This window comes from Hyla sarda, chromosome 5, assembly GCF_029499605.1.
Source record: "Hyla sarda isolate aHylSar1 chromosome 5, aHylSar1.hap1, whole genome shotgun sequence".
NCBI classification, from domain to species: domain Eukaryota; kingdom Metazoa; phylum Chordata; class Amphibia; order Anura; family Hylidae; genus Hyla; species Hyla sarda.
The window spans coordinates 153,150,360-153,175,722 of NC_079193.1; the positions used below are offsets into that span (position 1 = coordinate 153,150,360).

At 40.6% G+C, this 25,363-nt stretch overlaps 1 protein-coding gene across 6 annotated transcripts in view; it reads right to left on the reverse strand.

The window, feature by feature from the left end:
- The window catches only part of GLI3 (GLI family zinc finger 3), a 223,574-nt gene that overhangs the window by 182,403 nt on the left and 15,808 nt on the right, over positions 1 to 25,363 (reverse strand). For all 6 annotated transcript variants that reach the window (XM_056520514.1, XM_056520513.1, XM_056520512.1 and 3 more), the window contains exon 2: positions 17,391 to 17,553. In XM_056520514.1, coding sequence (XP_056376489.1) covers positions 17,391 to 17,514 — 124 coding nt within the window. In that variant the 5' untranslated portion in view covers positions 17,515 to 17,553. The remainder of the gene's footprint in view (positions 1 to 17,390; positions 17,554 to 25,363) is intronic.

Sequence of the window (25,363 nt, forward strand, 5' to 3'; positions counted from 1 at the left end):
CAACCATGTGGGAATGGTCTCCAAAGATTTCATAATTGGACTCCAACTTAACTTTTCCATGTCTTAAAGAAATGGCATCAAATAGGCCTTCGGAAGATGTCTTGGCAATATCAGACACAGCATAAAATAGACAGGATAAATTCATTACAAGAAGTCTGCCAATGCATTGGCTATAGCATGTAATAGATTATCTAAGAAGTATTAATATTGATAATCAATAACTGCAAAGTTTACATGGTATGCATAATACATGAAGGTCTACTTATTATTGTTTATTAGACACAAGTTTCTCTAACTCGACCTACAGATCCTTCTCTGTTAAAAAAAAGTGTTATCTCTGTCCTCGATCCTTTTGATTTGGCTCAGTGTTCGTGACTCCACCTGGTAAGGGCATGTGGGATATTTTGACTATTACTGTTTTGAGCTATCATTTTGAAACTTATAAACCCTTCCAAAGGCAAATAAAAATTATTTCCAATACGATGCTAACTTTATGTAACCAAGTTGTAGAAATGTATGGCAAAATAAAAGTTTATTTGTATCCACATGCACTGTTAATGGAGCCAGAAGCAAACAGCTCTGTACATTGTATAGTGGCCATGTCAGGTAACTGCAGTTCAGCTCTCTTTCACTTCTACACAATATAAAGAGCTATCTACTTCCATCTCTTGTTACTGTGTATGTGGGCATAGCAGCTCTGGCTAACAGCTGATTGTTAGGGGTACCAGGCCTTAGATCCTGCATGAATCAGATATTCATGGCCTATTCTGAGGATAGACCATCAATGAAAAAGCCCTGGAAAACCTTTCCCAGAAGACAATGGGCCTCATTTACTAAGAGTGTAGGGTTTTTACTGGTGGAAAATCTTGTTTCAGACTTGCAGGATTCCTCTGTATTTACTATGGGGAAAAGTCGGGAAAATTTTCTGACCATCTTTTTCTAGGTGGAAATTTCCAGCCATTTATCTACAGGTTTTTCTGTGAATTCAATAGTAAATAGGTCGGGTTGTGAAACCATGCCCCCTTTTGGGCCGACCATGCCCCCTTTAGGCTTTTCATGGTGCAATGTCAGGTTTGTCGTATTTTCCTGGCGCACACTATCGCAGAAACTCTGCACCATAATAACCCGACAAAAACTGGTCGGTTTAAGCTTTGTAAATAAGGTCCAATATGTCATATCTCACATGGTCTCCAGTGGAGCATAGCTATGCTGCAGTGGGTGGGTGAAATGTATGACTTCAGTAAATCTCTTCCCTCCTGCTATCCACCCACCCACTTGCACTACAGCACTTTCGAGTGTGGGTCCCCAAGATGAAACCGGGGCTAAGCAGCACACAGAGGTAATAGAAACATATTTCACAATATTATAACTTGGTATCATAGGTTTAACGGCGAAAAGAGTTTTAGAATATCCCTTTAACCCCTTAAGGACCAGGGTTTTTTCGGTTTTTGCACTTTCATTTTTTCCTCCTTACCTTTAAAATAACTCTTTCAATTTTGCACCTAAAATTTTTGCGATACCATTTCTACTTTGTAATGACATCAGTCATTTACCCAAAAATGTACAGCGAAACAGAAAAAAAAAAATCAGCGTGTGACAAAATTGAAGAGAACACCATTTTGCAGATTTTGGGGGCTTCCGTTTCTACGCAGTACATTTTTCGGTAAAATTACACCTTCTCTTTATTCTGTTGGTCCATACAATTAAAATCATACCCTACTTATATATGTCTGATTTTTTATTACTTCTGGAAAAAATCATAAGTACATGCAGGAAAATGTATACGTTTAAAATTGTCATTTTCTGACCCTTTAAAGAGTAGCTCCCACCATCTTTAATTTATTTTTCTGTCACTACCTATTGCTAATCTATCCCTAACTCCCTCCCTACCTTATAAATGTATTTTCTTCTGCTGCCATCTGTAGCTCTGCCGGAAGCCGACTTCCCAAGCAGGCACGACTTCACTGACGCCTGCTGGGCGCCAACTCCCACCCTCATCTATGCTGCGCTCCTGTCGGGAGTACGCATAGATGTGTGGCCAATAGCACGGCAGGCTGCTCCGGGGTCTCCTCCTCCCTTTTTAGCAGATCATGTGCTACCCAGGGAGGAGGAGTATGGGAGCATCGCTGACCTGCCGTGCAAGATATCCCTGCCATGGGACAGGCTGCGCGTGAGGCCAGTAAGCCAATGCGCGCAGCGCTCGGTCCTGCCTGCCTGACTGACAGGCAGGGAGCGAGCGCAGGCTGACTGAATTAGGACCGATTGGCCGGCCGGCATTGGTCCTAATTCAGTTGTGACATCACGTCAGGCTGCAGCCGGCCACTAGGAGGGAGACCCCAAAATGCCGGTTTTCAAATGTAAAATAAAATATTTTAAACAAAAAATAAATAATGGATATATATTAGAGATATGTTGTAGTACATAAGTACTACAACATATCAAAAAAAAAGGTTGGTGACAGTGCCCATTTAACTTCTTTCTTTTTTAGCGTATGGGGCGGTATGATTGCTCATTTCTTGAGCCGTGATCTGAAGTTTTTAGCTGTACCATTTTTGTATTGATTGGACTTTTTGATCACTTTTTATTCATTATTTCATGATATAAAAAGTGACCAAAAACACACTATTTTGGAATTTGGAATCTTTTTGCGCATACGCCATTGACCGTGCGGTTTAACTAACAATATATTTTTATAATTCGGACATTTCCGCACGCGGTGATACTACATATGCTTATTTTTATTTACACAGTTTTTTTTGTTTTGTTTTGTTTTTATGGGAAAAGGGGGTGGATTCAAACTTTTATTAGGGAAGGGGTTAAATGATCTTTATTAACTTATTTTTTTTACAATGTTATAGCCCCCATAGGGCTGCACACACTGATCTTCTACATTGATCATTGTTATCCCATAGGATAACATTGATCAATGATTCTGCACAGGTACGCCCTTGGTCCTTAGGAGGTAATGCTATATTTGAAATGTTAACTGACCCATGTGTTTACTGAATAGTGACCCATGTGTTTACTGAATAACCAGGCTTCTCATGCCATAAAACAATTCAGTCACAGTTACAGGCATTTGGCAATGAATAATTATTTCTTGAATTATAAAATGAACTAAGAAAACTAAACGAAACCTGAACTAATAAATCTGACACTTATTTTTTTTTTTTTCCATTAGAGGCCCTACAAATAATATCTCCAGACTGAGGATCTGATGATTATTTCCATCATGATGATCTTGTCGTATCAGTGTCTATGGTAAATCTGAACATTGCTATGAGTGGCATTTCCCAAATGTGCTGCCTATAAGTATGAATTTTATGGCGGGATGATCTATGGAGCTCTTTCACATGATTCACAATGGCAAATAACCATTATAATGGCTCAGAAACTAGTAAATTACTAGGATAGGTGGCCAGTATAAATGGGCCAAAAAGTAAAGGAAATTACATTTCTCACTGTCAGAGGTAACTGTCTTCCTTACTTAAGCCACAAAACCCAAAAGGAGATGAAACACAGAATATTATTACCAATGATACAAACATTTGCAGTTGTAAAATAAATAAATATATACAAAATGGGGGGGGGAAAAAAGACAATGATCCTTATTTTATCCTTAAATAACATTCCATGGTGTACAGTTATTTACAAGATTATTCTGCAGCAGCATGAGCTGAAAGAATTTTTATTCCTGTGCATAATGGTCTGTAACTCATTAAAACTAAGTTCATTAGTGTCTGTGCAAAATGAGTTGCCCATCTACTGTAGCTATGGAATTGGTATTTAATTAAAAAATCATACATGATGAATCTGGGACCTTCAGAAGCATTTTATTCTAGCAATACATCATGCCATCTACAACAGGTATTTTTGGTAAACTGTATTGGTGGAAATGTGAAAAAGACTAATTGTACTGTATATAGCGATGCTAGAGACAATAGGCATAGCATTTCAATTCAAGACGTAAATTGCAAAAAGGCAGTCACATGAGCTGCAACATAAGTATGCTTACATTTATTCACTGATTTATTTTCCACTATAGTCAATGGAGAAGTATAGACTGCAATATAATATATATATATATATATATATATATATATATATAAAACTCAATGGCCCTCATTTACATGTTTTGTAGGGTTGTGCGCCAGTTTCTGGGGCATTGCGCCAGAAATTCTGTCTGCGCCAGATTTTGCACCAGAATTTGCTCCATAATTGAAAAAAACCCAACTAATTCTCCATTTTGCTAAGAAAACCTGGAAAAGGGGTGTGGTCGCCGGGGAAAGGTTATGTGGTCACCAAAAAGGGGCGTGTTCCCGACATTTTCACAAAAACTCAACATATTTACTAAGGTTTCCACAGAAAATGTGGAGGATTTGAGCTGAGGAAAACCCTACAGATCAGAGCATGTGTAAAAAAAGCAAAGTGTAGGGAAAGTGGAAAATGTAGGGAAACCTTAGTAAATACTGTGGAAAATAAAGAAACCTACACAACACTCTTAGTAAATAAGGGCCAATATGTGTGTATGTATGTTCCACAATCACATCCAAACGGCTAAAGATATTAACATGAAACTTGGCACACATGTTACTTATATGTCAACAACAAACATAGGATAGGTCATTTTACCCTTACTCACTCCCATTTGCCAGGGTCGGGGTTTTTGTTTAAAGTCCCATACAAGTCTATGGGAAATATATGTCACTGCATAACTTTCAAACGGCTAGAGATATTTCGATAATACTTGGTCACATGTTACTTATATGTCCACTTAAAATATAGGATAGTTAATTTAACCCTTAACTACCCCCATTTGTGAGGGTCGGAGTTTTTTTTTTTTTTAAAGCCCCATGCAAATCAATGTGAAATGTATGTTCCAACATAACTTCAGTACGGCTGGAGATATTTCAATACCTGGTACACATATTAAATGTCGGGATGGGAGGACGGGATAGGAGGTCGAGATAGGAGGATGGGATGGTCGGGATAGGAGGTCGGGATATCCCGACCTCCTTTCCCGACCTTCTAGCGTGACCTCCTATCCCGACCTCATATCTCATCCTCATATCTCGTCCTCAAATTCCGGCCTCCTATCTCAACCTCATTTCCCGTCCTCCTATCTCAAAATCATATCCAGTCCCTATATCCAGTCCCCATATCCTGACCTCATATCCCGACCTCCTATCCCGACCTCATTTTCCGTCGTCCTATCTCGACCTCATATCCCGTCCTCATATCCCGACCTCATATAACGACCTCATATCCCAACCTCATATCCTCCTATCCCGACCCGTAATATGTGTACCAGGTATTATTGAAATATCTCCAGCTGTACGGAAGTTATGGGGGAACATACATTTACCATTGATTGGACTTTAACCCCTTAACGACGAAGGACGTAAATGTATGTCCTTGTGAGGTGGTACTTAACACACCAGGACGTACATTTACGTCTTATGCATAACCGCGAGCATAGGAGCAATGCTCGTGTCATGCGCAGCAGGTTTAGGCAGCTGATAGCAGCCAGGGACCCGCCCACAATGGCGGACATCCGCGATTGCGTAGATGTCCGCCATTAACCCCTCAGATGCCCTCGATACAGATCACAGCATCTGCTGCATCGCGGAACTTTGAATGGATGATCGGATCGCCTGCAGCGCTGCCGCGGTGATCCGATCATCCAGCATGGCGGCCGGAGGTCCCCTCATCTTGCTCCGGCCATCTCCCGAGGTCTTCTGCTCTGGTCTGCGATCAAGCAGACCAGAGCAGAAGATGACCGATAGCAGTATTACAATCGAATGATTGCTATAAATAGTCCCAATGGGGACTATTTAAGTGTAAAAATAAAAGGAAAAAAAGGAAAAAATGTAAGGAAAAATTTTTTTAAAAAAAACCTCCCCCAATAAAAACGTAAATTGTCCCATTTTAACTATTTCCCCCCCAAAAAGTGTAAAAAAAATATTTTATATACATATTTGGTATCGCCGCTTAAGTAAATATCCCAACTATTAAAATAAAATGTTAATGATACCGTACGATGAACGGCGTCAACGTAAAAAAAAAAGTCCAAAATATCTGCTTTTTTGTAACATTTTATTCCAAAAAAAATTTTATAAAAAAAAGTATTAAGAGTTTTATATAAGCAAATATGGTATCAATAAAAGTACAGATCACGGTGCAAAAAATGAGCCCTCATACCGCCACTTATACGGAAAAATGAAAAAGTTATAGGTCTTCAAAATAGGGGGATTTTAAACATACTCATTTGGTTAAACAGTAATAGTAAAGTATATTATCATGGGTATCATTTTAATCATATTGACCCAAAGAATAAAGAACACATGCCATTTTTACCGTAAATTGTACGGCGTGAAAACAAAACCTTCCAAAATTAGCAAAATTGCGGTTTTCTTTTTAATTTCCCCACACAAATAGTATTTTTTTGGTTACGCCATACATTTTATGGTAAAGTGAGTGATGGCATTACAACGGACAACTGGTCGTGCAAAAAACAAGCCCCCATACTAGTCTGTGAATGAAAATATAAAAGAGTTATGATTTTTTGAAGACGAGGAGGAAAAAATGATAACGTAAAAATGGGCTTCATTCTTAAGGGGTTAAACAAAAACCCAGACCCTCACAAATGGGGGTAGTTAAGGATTAAATTAACTATCCTATATTTTAAGTGGACATATAAATAACCAAGTGACCAAGTATTATCAAAATATCTCCAGCCGTTTGGAAGTTATGCAGTAACATATATTTCCCCAAGACTTGTATGGGACTTTAAACAAAAACCCTGACCCTGACAAATGGGGGTGAGTAAGGGTTAAATGACCTATCCTATGTTTGTTGTTGATATATAAGTAACATGTGTGCCAAGTTTCATGTTAATAGTTTTAGCCGTTTGGACATGATGCTGGAACACACACACACACATTGGCCCTCATTTACTAAAGGAGAACCGACGGTTTTTCTCAGTTATTGCGCCCAAAATTTGGTCGCATCCCGCGTGCGACCAAATCTGCGCCCAAAATTTTGGCGCACAACCTACATTTTCAAAAACAGTCGGAGAGATTAATTTAACCTACAAAATGGGCCTGGTTTACTCAAAAATGGGCGTTAACCCGACAAAATGGAAAAATCACTGGGAGTAATTGTGAAATCACTCTGAAAAAAGTGTGATTTCTCAACTCTGAAAAACCAACAGCCCAGGGGTCGAGTGAATATGGAAAAATGGAGTGTTTTTGAGGAAGGGACAGCTGACCATTGTGGTTCATGATTAAATTACTTGTTTTATACTTTAAAAGCATTTTTAACCCCTCAACGCTTTTATGATTAAATTATGTAATAGATTTTTTTTATTTATATACGGTATATATATATATATTTTTTAATATATATATATTTTTTTTTAAACTTTTGGGTTGTTAACCCATTAACTAGGGATCGACCGATTATCGGTATGGCCGATATTATCAGCCGATAATCACGATTTTGGGGATTATCGGTATCGGCAATTACCTTGCCGATAAGCCGATAATGCTCCGCCCCCTGCACCGCCCCCACTGCATCGGGACCGACCCGACCCGCCACGTCGCACCCCCCACCGCACCGCCCGGCCCCATTGCCTCCCCCATCCCTGGTTTTATAATTACCTGTTCCCGGGGCCCACGCTTCTTCTTGCTCCTGCTGCGTCCTGCGTTACACTGTGCGCAGTGACGTGACGTGCGCGACGTGACATCACAGTCAGTGAGCACAGTTCAGGAGGACGCCACCGGAGCCAGATGTAGAGTGGACCCCGGGAACAGATAATTATAAAACCAGGGATGGGGGAGGCAATGGGGCCGGGGCGGTGCGGCGGGTCGGGGGGGGCGGTCGCGGTGCGGCGGGTCGGGGGGCGGTGATAGGTCTCAGGACCCCCGGACAGGCAGGGGGAGAGAAGCGGGTGGCGGCGGCGGTCTATGGCACCGCAAAAGCCACTGCAGTGCATTGATTTAAAGCGCCCGCTTTAAATCAATGATCTGCAGCGGTGTCGCGGGGGGATAAATAGCCGATAACTTATACCGGAATATCGGTATAAGTTATCGGCTATCGGCCCTAACCTACATCGATTATCGGTATCGGCCCTAAAAAAAAACGATATCGGTCGATCCCTACCATTAACAATCATGAATGTAAAGTTACATCCTTGTGCAGAGTAACTTTACTTTATTTATTTGGTTTAATTTTTTTTTTCCAGTGCAACACTTTTTATTCCCGTGCGACAGAATTTAATATCTTGCAACACAAAAAAAAAAACGATACATGCAACAGATTAGTAAATCATAAGGGAAAAAAAGACGAGTACACTGAAAAAAAAACCTAACCGACACTCCAGTCTTTGTAAATGAGGGCCATTGAGTTTTATATATATATACTTGCCGAGTACCCGGCGTTGCCCGGTTTTTCCTTCCTAATCCTTGTTGGGGAGGAAAATAAACAAAGGAGGAAGGGTTTGACTTCATATCCCGTCCTCATATATTGTTGTCATATCCCAACCCCATATCCTGTCCTCATATCCTGACCTCCCATCCCGACATTTAATATGTGTACCAGGTATTGAAATATCTCCAGCCGTACAGAAGTTATGTGGGAACATACATTTCCCATTGATTTGCATGGGACTTTAAACAAAAACCCAGATCCTCACAAATGGGGGTAAAGGGTTAAATTAACTATCCTATATTTTAAGTGGACATATAAGTAACATGTGACCAAGTATTATCGAAATATTTTCAGCCGTTTGGAAGTTATGCAGTAACATATAATTCCCATAGACTTGTATGGGACTTAAAACAACAACCCGGACCCTGGCAAATGGGTGTGGGTAAGGGTTAAATTATCTATCCTATGTTTGTTGTTGACATATAAGTAATATGTCTGCCAAGTTTCATGTTAATATCTTTAGCCGTTTGGACGTGATGCTGGAACATACATACACACACACATTGGGGTTTATTTACAAACGTGATCCCGACTCTTTTTTTGTCAGGTTTTGCGCACAAAACCCTCCATTTTACAAGAAGAACCCGAAAAGGGGCGTGGCCACTGGATAACGTGGGCGTTGTCCCGACAAAATGGGCGTGGCCCCGACAGTTTTGAAAAATCCCAACATATTTACTACGGTTTCCACAGAAAATGTGGTGGATTTGAGCTGAGGAAAACCCGACAGATCAGAACAGTTGTAAAAAAAAGGAATACGTAGGGAAAAGTGCAAAATGTAGGGAAACCTTAGTAAATACCTTGGGAAAATACCAGTTGGAAATCAAAACCGACAAAGACAACTACACTCCACTCTTAGTAAATAATATATATATATATATATATATATATATATATATATATATATGTGGTGCCTTGGGGGGGTGTATGGCAGTTGGGGTGTTGCTGTGAGGTATATTACAGTTATAATTAACTCTTGTCAGTCGTGACACCAGGGTGAAGGTTAAATGCTGTATGGCTTGGCCTATCGCCACCCTTCCCAAGAGCGATAGGTAGATGCAGAATAAAGTATTGTCCACAACCAGAGCTTTGCTGAAAACTTGCATAAACTTTACTGAAGATTTTCTGTAACATGCGAATACAGGAACAGTCTTTATAACAAAGTCTATATACAGCTTAGCTGAGATTGACATATGGTTGGGACTTTTGTAAGTTCTTTAGCTTAGTAGGATTTAGTATGCGCAGATCCGCTGGATTTAGGGTTATGTTTAGGTCCAGGGTCCTTGCTAGAAGTAGCGGGGAAGTTTGTAAGAACTCTGTTTGATTCGAGCCGAGGCCTGCTTTGGCCCAGTGGTTGCCGATGACAGCTGCGCAGATCTTTTCTCATCAGCAGCCCACGAGGAAAGAGATGCTGCTTGCCTTGCAGCACAGGAACAAGAGCCCAAGAGAGCGTCTATTGGCTGCAGCTCCCTTATATGGGCAGGGGCTGGCCGTTTTAGGATTGGTCCAGACCATCTGTCAATCAGCTTTACAAGGTATTGTGGGTATCAAATGACCCATGAACCTCCAAAGGTCCTTTTACCTACCATAGAGACTAAACTACAGTCAAATGACCCGCAGGCCCTGCGACGCTATGCAAGGTAAGTATACACTTTTTATACAGTATTTACATTTATTTTAGCAAATATTAACTATATGAGGGGTGACTAAGGAAGCGGGACCCCACAGTTACTAGGAACTCTGACTTTGGGGACCCCTAAACATGGTACGGTATGCAATACGGTACCGGGACACCACACACACACACACACACACACACATATATATATATATATATATATATATATATATACGGTATATATAAACAAAAATCTGATAACTCTTACAGAGAATCTCTAGAGCTGGTACATGCTAAACACATGCAGTAAGATAGATCACATCAGCAGATTCAACAGATTGCATTTTAAATGGGAAATGACATGGGTTAAGTGGTGCTAAACTGGATACTCCCATCTCTACCTTTTCTTCCATCATCTCATGCACAAAAGAATAAAGAAGGCAGAGAGTGTATATATTCCTCTTGCAAAGCGGTGCTTGAATAAGATTAAATGTAGGTAGAGAGCCTCTTTAGCAGCATACATACATTTCAGTACAGTACTGTAGATTTACAGTCTATGGGCCCCTCTGCACTAAATTTCTTTTTTCTTGTTGATTGGTTTTCTGCATGAAAAAAAGCTCTTTTATAAGTAGTCTCCATTAGAAATTTCATACCATTTAGCTGCTACTCTAAGAAAGATAACTCCACCAGACAAAGATTCTGCTCTCTGATACTTACTATTAGAAGAAATGCTTCTATGGTTAGAACATCTCTCTAATATTTTATACCGTAGAATCTCCCTCAGTGGACACCTCCCAATAGGGGACACCTCCCAATAGCGGACAGTTTTTAATTCTCCGGTAGAGTCCCATAAGACTTAACGTATTTGCACCCTCTGAATAGGGGACACTCCCAATAGCAGATGCGGACACACCCAATAGGAGACAAAACACTCCCTATAGGAGACAAAACACTCCCAATAGGGGATAACCAGGCTTATGTGTCGGCCCTACCTTGCACACAGCGCCACCGTCAGGGGGGTACAGCGAATACCCCAGTAGGAGGCCCAGGCCCCTGCTGCACCCCCTGCAGCAGCCCCAGCACAGAAGCACATCCGCTGTTTAAACAGTGGTCTCCTGCTTCTGTACATCTGCTGGCCACATCATTTACCCCCCCCTTTATTTCCCCCATGCCAAATCATCCCCCTTATTACCTCCTGTGCTACATCATTTCCACATGATCTCCTCCTGTGCTATTTCATTACCCCTTTATCACCCTCTGTGCAAATTCATCACCCCCTCTTTACCACCCCCTGTGCCATTTCATTCCCCCTTTATCCCTCTGAGCCACTTCATAAAGAGGGGGGGATAATGAATTTGCATAGAGGGTAATAAAGGGGAATGAAATGGCACAGGGGGGGGGTCGAGGGGAAATGATGTGGCACAGGAGAAAGGGGGATAATTTAGCACAAGGCACAGGGGAAATAAGGTGGCAAATGGTAAAAAGGGGGATAAAATGGTACGGGGGGGGTGATATTGCTGTAATATTGCTTTTTATCATGTTTTATAGTTAATTACAATCTATAGTGAGTACAGAACAGTATTCGGTCATTTAGAAAGATTTTTGAGCCTTTTTTCCCAATAGGGGACATCTCTCAATCAATAGTGGACACTTTTTTATTCTCTGTGAGTGTCCGCTATTGGGAGATTCTACCGTATAATCAAAAATCTTACAATATGTTTCTAAAATAGGTGGTGGAAGTATGTAAAGTATAAGCTTGTATTCAAGATTATTCTGATCACAAAGAGGGAGATCCCTAGTGCAAACCTTGTACAAAGGAGAAGGGGAGTAGTTTCCCTTAACAACCAATCAGATTCCAGCTTTCATTTAAAAAAAAAGGTCTCTGAAGGCCTTTTTCAAGAATCTATTGTCAATTTAGAAACAAATTTTATTTTGACCAGAACATAAGAATGCAGCTCCTCTCTGAAATAGCAAGAATTCTGTTTTGTGGGAGGTTACAGTGTGGAGGAATTTTCTTTCACAGGAAACATTTCACAACACAACACTGATTGGAGATAATAAAGCATGTATACCACAATACACAAGGTAACATCAAGAAAGGATGTCATATAGTAGCCAATGACAGGAGAGGAGGCTGAAACACATTACTGTCTTTCGAAATCAATAACTAAATAAAGAAAATCTTAAAGGCAAACTGACAACAGAAACACCCACACTAACAGCGTATAGTGAGGGGGGATCCTGATTAAAATGCTTCTTTCCTTAACAAAATCCATACAGCAGTTCCAGAGATATAAGGAATTTTCTTATATGCAAATTTTACTTTATGCGCAATGGGGGCACGTTTGGAGACTTTGTGCAATATCTATGTTGTCCTCTGTGTCTTCTCTGTTCGCTGGTAGCAGCAAAACATTGTGGTCACATGGTTAGGGACTCTGTCATCATGGAGACGTGGGAGAAAGGAAGATATGTGTATTTATAAATAGGTCGGAGCAACAGGGACATTTTAAAATTAGTAATAATAAAGCAACACTAAAATATGTTTCTAAGGCCTTAAAAAGTACCTGTCACCAAATAAATGGTTCTAAACTAACTCAGGCTATGTTCCCTAACTACTCCTAACACCCCTCCCAGCAGGAGAAAGTGGGTGTTTCCCAGCAGGCATGACATCACTGAAGCCTGCAGGAGGACCACTTCCACCCTCACATGGTTGCAGAGCAGTGATGAATAGAAGACCTCAGGCTCTGTGCATGTTTCAGTCTGTGTTGCTATCTGTGAGGCTCTCCTTCAGCTTTCAGTCTGTGCAGCTTTCTGTGTGGCTCTGTGCAGCTGACAATCAAGCTCAGTGTAGAAACACTTTCGGAGTTTGGACTCCTGCCAGGCCGGGAGGAGACCAAATTCCCTGTTTTAATTGTAGCAGGGAACAGAACAGTGCCACCTAGTGGCCGTTTTTATATTACATTTTAAACATATTTATGTTGATAATTTTAAAAGTAAGTGAATGGGAAAGTATCTGCTAATTACACAAGGAACACTATATTGAAAGTTTGATTTGGTGACAGGTACTCTACCTGCTCTAAAATGTAAAAGAACAAACAGGAAATATTATAATACATTTTTTACTTAAGAGGTTTTTCGGGACTATCTTTAGCATAGTACATTAATTTCAGATAAGTAAAGGTCTGACTCCAAGCACCCCTAGCGATCATCTGATGGAAGGATCATGTCCCTTTAATTTTTTACCAAGCACATTTTGTGATGGCTGTACCTAGTATTGTAGCTCATTTCTATTCACCTGAGACGGGTCCATAGGGATCTGATATTGATGGCTTATGGTAATGAAAGGCTGTCAAATCAAAGTTCCAGAAAAGCTCTTTAAGGCAGTGATGTATAAAAATGAGAAATATTAAGTTACCTATCTACAAACTTAGGTTCACATACAGACAATGAGGCACATCTGGTCCTCAAAGAAATTACCTAAAATGAAAGGTCTTTATTCAACACTGAGACCTCAGCTTTCTTTACACGGATGAACAGTCAAGGGGCTGTTTAAATAAGGCAATGACAGGTATGTCCTATGTGGTTCTCTCCAACCTTTCTATATCATGCGTGAAGAACCCTTAGAGATGGCCTGAGGTGCTACTATAAATTCTGTCATTGTTTGGGTTATGGGGAAATAATAAATCAATCCCTTAATTCTTTTAATTAATATCTACTAAACTAGATTGACTACAAACTAGATGCTTTACATTCTACAAAAGGAGACCATGTTTTATTTTCTTAGGCTAATAATTTAAGGTTAGTCTGCCACCAGGACAAACACTTTATCCTGTATCCAAAGCAGTACCTAAATTGAAGGTGCCTGATTCTTTTTAATAACTTCAAACATTACTTCATGAAATGCATAGAAAACCAGACCCACTGTCTAGGATAAAGCCATACAAATTGTTTACTAATGGGCAACCCTTACATGTACCTCCTGATGCTGTGAAGGTATCCAAAGCAATGTGAACAGTGAACTTATGAGCTGCTGAAGTTGAGTTGTTCTTTTCTGTCTAAGTGCTCTCTGATGACATATGTCTCGGGAACTGTCCAGAGTAGAAGCAAATATCCATAGCAAACCTCTTCTACTCTGTGCAGTTCTCGAGACAAGCAGAGATGTCAGCAGAGAGCACTGTTGCCAGACAGAAAAGAACAACTCAACTTCAGCAGCTAATAATTTACAAATCTGTTTAACTTTCTGGAGCCAGTTGATAAAAAAAAAAAAAAAGGTTTTTCCTTGAATACCCCTTTAACCCCCTTATAATTTAACCCCTTACCTATTAAAAGTTTTAATCACTTCCTTTTATCATTTTTGAAATGTGTGGAAATGTCCGGCCAACAGAAAAATAAAAGTGTTGTTAGGGATAAGGACAATTGTGAGCATACTATTTTTTTTTTACAAAAAGTTATAATCTTTTAAAAATAGAAAAATAAAACAAAGCCTATATAAATTATGTATTATTGTAATCGTTTTAAACCTACAGAAAAACCACAAAATGTTATTACCTCCAAAAAAAAAAAAAAAAAAAAAAACTCCCCTCCCCCAAAGGAAAAAAAGATTGCTAAATTGTAGGGGAGTTTGTTCAATTTCACCCCATATTAATTTTGGCTTTACCATACATTTTGTGTTAAAATTTGTGATTGTTCCGCATAAAACAACCACATATAAGGGTCTGTGGATAGAAAAATTTAAGGGTTAGGGCTCTTAGAAGGTTGGGGTTAAAAAAATGTATTAAAAAATGAAAACTGGCTGAGGTATTGGTCCAGCAAAATAAAAGTTATTTAAAAGGGCCAAACCACATCCTTGTCTCATGTTGAAAAACAAGAAAAGGATGGAAATGTCTGACAAGCCACTGTGATGGGCCATTACTGGGACCAATGATTGGCTGAGCAGGCATTTCCTTTCATTTTCTGTGTGTCAAGATGGGACCAGGAAGTGGAAATCAGCGAGTAGCCTAAAAACAACAGCAGCAGTGGGTATGTGAGGTGTATGATCCTCATTACTTTTTCAACCTAGACTCCTATGGATAAAAATATGGCTTTTATAGAAAACATATTTAACCGTCCGTTAGCAACACAAGTTGCAGCCAGTGTGTGACCCAGTCTGACCTCACGTTGAAGTAAGGATCTGAATGTATCCCTTACATTGACTGCAAATGCTGTTGAAGTGTGGTCACATGAGTTGCTCATGCTTCAGCTAGCTTCAGCCAATACTAGGCCTATATTCACACAGGCACATGTACCCTCAGTCTCTGGATACGCTTTACATTGTCTTAGCCTCCATTCAAGTCAATGGGTAGGAAAACAAGCGGCATCAAATACACAGCAAAAAAATCTGCAAAATACAGCACTTTCGACCCTAACCTTGGAGAGTATTTTCAAGAAAGAATAGGTTGTATAAGGATCTCTCTGTCTTTAACTTATCTTTTAAGGGCCTATGGTTGGGTCAGTGCTAGCCTGTCTGCCAAGTGAAGGCAACTTTCCTTGATGCGCCATTCTGAGTGACGAGTCACAGATTTCCGCCAAAAGAGTAGGTAAAGTGGAGTCCAATATTGCACCTTGCTTAATCAACCAGCAATGATTTTCATCCAATAGTTTCAGTAATTTGGACTTCAGAATTTGAGAGGTAGGGAGTCCTAAATTCCTGCACCGACATCTGCAGAAGATATTTCCACGTACAAGGTTCCTAAAATCCAGCTATGCTGCTACAAAAACACTATTTCAAGGGGCAGTGACCAAATCTACATAATTTCTACTTCTAAGCTGTACAATCTAAAGATATATTCAAGAAACTTTACTTGGAAGTGCAAAAATAGTAAAGTAAAGTTTACAAGTTGAATTCGGGTTTTAAAAGTTTACAAGTTGTTTAAGAGAATAATGGTGCCAGAGATCTCACTCCTGTGCTCTGCATGCATGAACAGCTTTATTTGAAAAAATACTTTGGGTCACAGAGAACATCAAGATAGCACCATTTAGCTATATGGCCCAAACATCTAGGACTACTACATCAAGCAATATCTTCATCATTGTCCTTAGTGCACACCACAGAAGCATACTACAAACAAGCCAACCTTCAAGGGATGGGAGGAGTTCTATAGATGACAGAGTGTCAAACAAAGCTGCTGATATGAGTGGGATTAGCTATTGATCTCAGTGTATGGGGGCCTGCTGACTGTTACCCATTGTAACTCATTCTTCATTAGTAACCACAGCAGAAGGGGAATAGAATCCTTCCTCATATGAAAGAGACACAAGATAGAGTCAAAATGTCCATGGACACAGCCAAATGGTCAAATCTAGGTGATAACGTAGGCCCTTTATAGAGACAGAGATGACGATGGATTATCAAATCAATGAGCTATCAGGTTACAGCTGCTGATCACAGAAGTCTAAGTCCTACATCATACGCAAGGTGGGGGAGTGGTAGGAGTGAGTAGCAGATGCAGAGAGAGAGAGAGAGCGAGAAATAGAGAGACACACCCAGACACTGCTGTTTCTGGTAAATGTTCTACTACCTCACTCCACAGCTGGACTTACAGCAACACTGCTTGCTGCATCTATATAATATGCTTAATGCTGTCGCTGTTTCTCTGAGAGATAGATAGGGGATTATGATATCCTCTGGTCTGTGTGTGCTCCTCTGTCTATATAGAAGACATCATAGCAGCTAGTTTCTACCACATGACATATGCAGATGGGTAAATTCAGTTGTTGCAGAATATTTCTCTCATGGATCCCTCTAAAGACTTTGCTGCACATTGGTGGCATTATCAAAACCCATCTAATCTACGTAAAGCGTTGCAGGATATGTTGGTGATATATTAATAAGACAATTATTATCATTATGATTACCTGATTTACTGTAAGTGGCTGCAAATTCATGATTTACAATCTGCACCACAAATTCACACCAAACCTGCAACATCTGGGCTTACCATAAAAATATTATTAAATGCAGATACAATTTGTGAAATGACCAGAAATAGTGTTATTACCTCTGTGAACACACATTGGCTGTTTCTGAAATGTCACATGAAACAATAGTTACTCTATAACAAAGTCAATAGCAGAAATGGTCCTGTCCCCAAAAATATAATTGTAGAGCTGAGTGTGTTTCCTATCATTGCACATGTGAATCTGAGCAGTACTGTTACAGATACCTACAGTACATCACAACAGATACCAACTTAGGCTGACTGATACATACATAGAGATACAAGTAAACATCATGATCTTCACTTACCATTCGAAGTTGTACTGGAAGCCACTGCCTTCTCGCTCACGTCTGTCCTAGTGTGACTTTTCGCTATGGAGTTCTCTACTTTTTTCTTTTCACTCATGGTAGTGTTATGAGATTGTGCCTCCATGTTGTCTTCTCATAACGTACAACCTCCCAGTTAAGAAGACTGTAGAATACATAAAGTTTTTTACTGTTAAAACACAGCAGATACAATCGTCAACATGTCACAGGCAAGATCTATCATCTGTATTCTGTTCCAAATTAAAGAAGTGGCATTTATCTGCTACCCTGGACTTTTTAAGAAACGAAGAACAAAGTATCCTTTTATAAGAACAGAGATATAAGTGCTGCCACACCAAGACTTTTCAGTGCTGTGCTTTGAGACATATACAGTACATGATATAAAAGTAATTCTTACATGAAGGTTACTTATCAGGATTACAGAGCTTCCTGTGACTGCTATACTGCATAAAATGATTAGTCCCTGTGAATATCCTATGATTAAATATATATATGCCCATTTTGAAGATGGGAATGTCACTTATGAGGCTCATTAAATGTATCTAGTTGGTCAGTAGCGTTCTTAATTCTTAGAAGCTACAGGAGATTTCTGATGAGAGGGACTTATGAGAAACTGAGTTTCTTATATGAGCTCCATTAACACAGAAAACCTAGATTACATTTATACAAACGCCAATATAGGCATACATATTTTATAAGAACATTTACGACTAAATCTAAATGGTTCAGGTAAAAGTTTATACCGTTTCGGTGAATGAGAGCTAAAACATTTATATGAATCATTTTACTAAGACTTAAATGCTGATAACTCAACAGCATCCCCTTCTAAAGGATGTATTCATGCAAGTTCAATTCAAAGCATGGCAAAAGAAACTAATTCAAAGCTCATACACATGTGCCTAGTCAGAAGAAGGAAATACTTGTGCACTGTACAGCACTCACATTATAACACACTGGCGCACATTGATCAAAACGTGTAAGAGAAAAACTGGAGTGGTTTGCCCACAGCAACCAATCACAGCTCAACTTTCATATCTTAGCAAGCTCTGGTAAAGTGAAGATTAGGCTTCGGTGAGGATGCCGGCTCCACAAGGCGCAGGATAAACTCAGCAGGAGACCATGCAACTTGTTTCATTGCAATCATGCAGCTTCATCAGGCAGTTGCCTGATGAAGCTGAATGATTGCAGTGAAACGCGTTGCATCTTTGGATCAAACCTTCCTCCTTTTACCTGTCGCCTGCTGAGTTTATCCTGCGCCTCGTGGAGCAAGCATCCTCACTGAAGCCTGAAGCCTAATCTTTCCTTGGCACTATATCAGCCGGAGGGCAGCGGATTACTAACTATTTTCAAGTGCCTACTATTGTTGTGTATGTTGCTACACAACTATTTTGGGTGAGCGGCTTCCATGCCTAGCCTTTTCATTTATATTTATATAAATATATATATGTATATATATATATATATATATATATATATATATATATATCTTTTAATGCACCATGGAGCCCTCTCTTATCTACCTTAAGATCTGGTAAAGTGAAGGCTGAGCTGTGATTTGTTGTTCATATTTGACTTATTGCAGTATTAATAGACATTGTTATATTATTTGTGCAGTATAATGGAAGTATTAAAGGGGTAGTCCAGTGGTGAAAAGCTTAAATAAATAAGTTTGAGATCGCGGGGGGTCCGACCGCTGGGGCCCCCTGCGATCTCTCTGTACGGGGCCCCGGCTCGCTGGCCAGATAGCGGGTGTCGACCTCCGCACGAAGCGGCGGCCGACACGCCCCCTCAATACATCTCTATGGCAGAGCCGGAGATTGCCGAAGGCAGCGCTTCGGCTCTGCCATAGAGTTGTATTGAGGGGCGTGTCGGCCGCCGCTTCGTGCAGAGGTCGACATGCCCCCTTCCCGCGGGCTGTCGGGGCTCCGTACAGGAGATCGCAGGGGGCCCCAGCGGTCGGACCCCCGCGATCTCAAACTTATCCCCTATCCTTAGGATAGGGGATAAGTTGTTCACCACTGGGTTCATCACTGGACTACTCCTTTAAGTTAATAATATATTATGGTGTAAAATATACGCTGCATGTTGGTCGCTGTGAAGCAAGGAAAAAAGGGCCCCCACCAATTTGTAACGGTAACTTTACTTTCTAGTTTTAGTATTGACATCCTACAGATATTTATAAAGTATATAAATGGCATTTTCAAGTAAAAAAGTATATAAAGTATATAAATGGCATTTTCAAGTCTAAAGTTTCTGAATTCCACATAAAACCATAACTGGGAATGTCTTGTTATACAATAATGATATACATGATGACATCCCTCAATACTAAAGCTATGCTTTACTGTCTGTTCCTAGAAGTAGGTAAAAGTATTCTGCATGTGAAGCACGTGTGAAGAGATAAGACCTGAAGAGAAGATGGGCTGCTTATCACAATAAGGTTTTCTCATAATGAAGACTTCAGGCTTTCACACCATTTGTATACAATGAAGGAATAACAGACCATTAAACAGACTATGGCAGACTAAAATATATTTATAGGCACGATGCTTAATTTGACCAGTTGCTTATCCTTAATAGTAGATTGCTCCACAATCATGTGCAATGCTAATGTCTTCTTCAACTAAAACCTGACATTCTACATACAAATTATAATAGATGGTTTAAATCAAAAGATTTAGGGAAAATAATAGCCCAATACACAAAAAGAGAAAACCTACTGCATCAAAGGGCAAGATATTAAAGGGGTAGTCTGGAGAAATATTTTTACTTTTACAGGATGTCAGGAAAAAGTAAAAAACGCATGTCTTTATCTGGAGCTGATCTCCTGCTAGTGTCATTATCATTGTGTAAGCTGGTCCCCACTGTCAGCACTACCTGTTCTATTTCCTGACACATAGAAGGTGTCAGTCACTCATTGAGTCACTCATCCACTGATCCCTAGCCAGTGCTGTTCCAATGGAGCCGGTCCCCAATATCACCACTCTATCTTGCAACATAGGAAGTAGTCAATCAGAGAACAAGAAGAACCAACAACAGACACAATCGGGGGATCAGTGAGAGGTGAGCGCATGTATTTTTAATCTTTTCCTTACACCCTGAGCAGTTAAAAAAAAGTACAAATATTTCTCTGGAACACCCCTTTAACACCTTAACGACCACAGACGTAAATGTGCATCCTGGGGCGGAGCGGTGCTAGCATCATGCACTGCGGATAGCAGCCGGGGACCCGCCGGTAAAGTGATCGCACTGATATCCGCCATTAACCCCTCAGATGCTGTGATCAATACAGATCATGACATCTGCTGCAATGCGCATGTTCAATAGATGATCCGATCACCCGCGGTGCTGCCGCGGGGAACCTATCATCTAAAATAGTGGCCAAAGGTCCCCTCACCTGCCTCCGGCCGTCTCCCTGCGTCTTCTGCTCTGGTCTGAGATTGAGCAGAAGATAGCCGACAATACTGATCAGTGCTATGCCCTATGCATAGCACTGAAAAGTATTAGCAATCAAGTGATTGCTATAGATAGTCCCCTGTGGAGACATAAAAAGTGTAAAATAAAAAGTTTAACAATGTAAAAATTAAAAGTAAGAAAAATGGGAAAAATCCCCTCCCCAATAAAAATAGAAATTGTCCCTTTCTCCCATTTTACCCCCTAAAAGCTTAAAAAATATTAATTAGTAAACATATTTGGTATCGCTGCTTGTGTAAATGTCTGATCTATCAAAATATAATGTTAATGACCCCCTACAGTGAATGGCGTAAACGTAAAAAAAAAAAAAAGTCAAAAATTGCTGCTTTTTTGTCACATTTTATTAAATATTTTTTTATTAATAACAAGTGATTTAAAAGTTTCCTAATAATATTTATTATTAATAATAAGTGATTTAAAAGTTTCATATACACAAATATGGTATCGATAAAAAGTACAGATCATGGCACAAAAATATATACCACCCCATATATGGAAAAATGAAAAAGTTATAGGTGGTCAAAATAGGGCGATTTTAAACATACGGTACTGATTTTGTACAAAAAGTTTGAGATTTGGTACAATAATTAAAAAAAGTATGTAGCCATGGGTATCATTTTAATTGTATTGACCCACAGAATAAAGAAAACATGGTATTTTTTCCGTTAAGTGTACAGTGTGAAAACGAAACCTTCCAAAATTAGCAAAAATTTCATTAACATTTTCTTCCTAAAAATTTTTTTTGAGGTTCGCTTTACATTTCATGGTATAATGAGAGGTGTCATTATTGAGTACAATTGTTCACGCAAAAAACAAGCCCTTATATGGGTCTGTAGATGGAAATATATGGCTTTATATATTTAAATATATATGCATTATGGCTTTTAGAAGGCGAGGAGGAAATAACAAAACTGCAAAAATAAAATTGGCCTGGTCCTTAAAGGGGTACTCCGCCCCTAGACATCTTATCCTCTATCCAAAGGTTAGGGGATAAGATGTCAGATCGCCGGGGTCCCGCTGCTGGGGACCCCTGGGATCTCTGCTGCGGCACCCCGCTATCATTACTGCACAGAGCACGCTCGCTCTGTGCGTAATGACCGGCAATACAGGGGCCAGAGCATCATGACGTCACGGCCCATTCCCTTAATGCAGGTCTATGGGAGGGGGCATGATGGCCGCCACGCCCCCTCCCATAGACTTGTATTGAGGGGGCAGATCGTGACATCATGAGGGGGCGGAGCTGTGACATAACGATGCTCCGGACCCTGTATTGGCCGTCATTACGCACAGAGCGAGTTTGCTCTGTGCAGTAATGATAGAGGAGTGCCGCAGCAGAGATCCCGGGGGTCCCCAGCAGCAGGACCCTGGCAATCTGACATCTTATCCCCTATCCTTTGGATAGGGGATAAGATGCTAGGGGCAGAGTACCCCTTTAAGGTCAAAATGGGCTTGGTCCTTAACCCCTTAAGGACTTAGCATTTTTCAGTTTTTGCATTTTCATTTTTGGAAAATTTGATGCATCTCAAACTTGCAGCAGAAAACTCACTGTAAACCCCCGCCCATGTGAATGTATCCTGTACATTCACATGGGGGGGGGGGGGGGGGCAAATCTTCAGCTGTTGCAAAACTACAACTCCCAGCATGCACTGACAGACCATACATGCTGGGAGTTGTAGTTATGCAACAGCTGGAGGCACATTGGATTCAAAACACTGAGTTTGTTACTTAACTAAGTGTTACGCAACCAGTGTGCCTCCAGCTGTTGCAAAACTACAAATCCCAGCAAGTTTATCAGTGCATGCTGGGAGTTGTAGTTTTGCAACAGCTGGAGGCACACTGGTTGTGAAACACTGAGTTAGGTAACAAACTCAGTGTTTAGCAACCAGTGTGCCTTCTGCTGCTGCAAAACTACAACTCTCAGCATGCAATTACAGCCGAAGGGCATGCTGGGACTTGTAGTAATGCAACAGCTTGAGGCACACTACTGCAACTCCCAGCATGCCCTTTGGTATTTGGTATTATGCATGCTGGGGGTTGTAGTTATGCAATTGCTGGAGGCACACTTTTTCATAGAAAAAATGTGCCTCCGGCTGTTGCATAACTTCAACCCCCAGCATGCACAAACTACCAAAGGGCATGCTGGGAGTTGTAGTAGTGCCTTCTGCTGTTGCATAACAACAACTCCCAGCATTACCAGCCAACCTTACCTCCTGCTGCTGCACACACGCTGGATCCTCCTGCCACCACCACCACTGTCTCTGCTCCGGGGACCCAGATCCCGCCGCCGATGCCAGGGATCGGGGGCCCCAGTACAGGTACACACTCCCGGCACCCGCTCTCGCCATCCAGAATGGGGGCGGAGCGGGTGCTGTTAGGGACACCCTCACAGCAGGCATCTTGATTCGTCGGCCGGAATCAGGACGATCATGAGGTGGCACCAGTGCCACCTCACTCCTGCTACTATAGGGTGATAGGTGCCGTGTCTTTTTTTCCGGGTCACCTGGGACCCGATATCGCCGCGAATCGCTGATCTGAATTGATCGGCAATTTGCGGCGATTGCCGGCATGAGGGGTTTGCACGGGGTGCCTGATGAAGGATTTCAGCGGGCATCCTGGTCTGGTCCCCTCCTGGCGAGTGGCGGGGACTGGAATTCCCAGGACGTCAGGGCATACCCATAGGCCCGTGGTCCTTAAGGGGTTAAAGCCAAAATCTCTCTACAATGCATATGTGAAGATTGAGGAACATATGAAGAAATAAAAAAATGGAGGGAAAATGTAATAACACAAAGAACATTTGGTCTTGACTGTCACACACTGTTAGCAAATAGATCCAGTTTTAATTAAACACAAACATCCCTTTGCTTTGGCTAAATTTAATGATCACTATGTGACATCAATAAAAAAAAAACTATAAAACAAAAAAAAATGCCACACCATGATGCATCCTAAAGCCTTGTACTACAGAGGCTCAAAGTTTCCCTGAAGCAAAGACAAATTGCCTACACTTATTATCAACTGCTTCTCAATACCCATGCAAAGGAGCACTAAACTTCCCTGTTTTCGATATCGCCTCTCTCTTCCCTCCAAATTAGCACAACTATAGAAGAACTACTGCCATAACACTTAGGAGAAAGCATTCCTATCTGTGCCTGTCCTCTCATTGCGCTCCAAGGCAAACTCATGTTTGCATTCCCACAACAGACTTGAGTTTATCAACAACAGTCCTAGTGTTCCTGGGCACCTTCAAGTGCACTAATTTCCCCTGCACTGGTAAGGAAATGCTTTTTGCAACCTGTTTGTAAAGTTCGATTAGATTAGTAGATGGCTTTATAAGCTTCGGAAAAAAATTTATGTGTTCTCCTTTTTTAATGTTCAATCGAAATACTTCATAACTAATAAAGACAAACACCACTAGATATGATCACCTAAGAAGTGGATGAAAACACCCTTAAAAAACATGTGTATCTAAGAAGCCAGTCCAGACTATATCAACTATCAATGACCTCTAATACTCTTTTCACTAAGGGTCTGTAGCCCACACATATTCACTATGTCTTGGCTGTCCAATTCACAAAATAGGCTTCTTTGAGGCTAAGTTTCCACTTGGTTTTTCTTCTGGCAGTTTTTGGAAAACTGCCACAGCAGTTTTTGAGCCAAAGCCAGAAGTGTATTCTAAAGGAATGGGAAATATAAAGAAAGGACTTACACTTCTCCTCCATTATGGATCCATGTCTGACTTTGGCTCAAAAACTGCAGTGGCAGTATTCCAAAAACTGCCAGAAAAAAAAACAAGTGAAAACTTAGCCTAAAATTGACCTTGGGCTCTGCTATGTGGAGCTCCGTCTGCAATTCCCTCATAATAACAATGCACTATTTTTCCCCACTAAACTCCAGTAAGGATGCCACTCAAGTCAATGGGATCCGTCAAGACCAGGTGGAGTCAGATGTGCACCAACCTGTTTTGAGGCAGTTAAATGCAAAGAGAATAGCCAAACTGACCTAGAACGGGACAGAGCACAACGGCAATGTGAACATAGCCTTATTTTTGCATCCAGTTTTATAACATGTTGTACAGTTCCTTAAAATGAGCATAATAGCAAAATGCTGACAAATCTATCTGCACAACAGCACAACTGTATATTGTGAATATTGAGAAAAGGCACCATGCACAAGAGACCTAAACACAGACATTGCCTGTAGCAAGAGATCAAAATGTTTCATTTAAAGAGGCTGTCATGCAAAGGTATCGGCAATAATAGGAATGATTTTCCATGTGAAAAATTGCTCCATATAATACATTATTTGTTTCTACGGCTTCTTACAGAGCTATCACTATCCAGATGTTGAATCAGTCAATATTATTATGACCAACATCTAACACCATGAAAGAATCAATGCTTTCCATAACCAAGAGCTTGTAAAATCCCTAGAACCTTCTTTCCAAGAAGCTGATATATTTGTTGCTTGCCTGCACACAACAA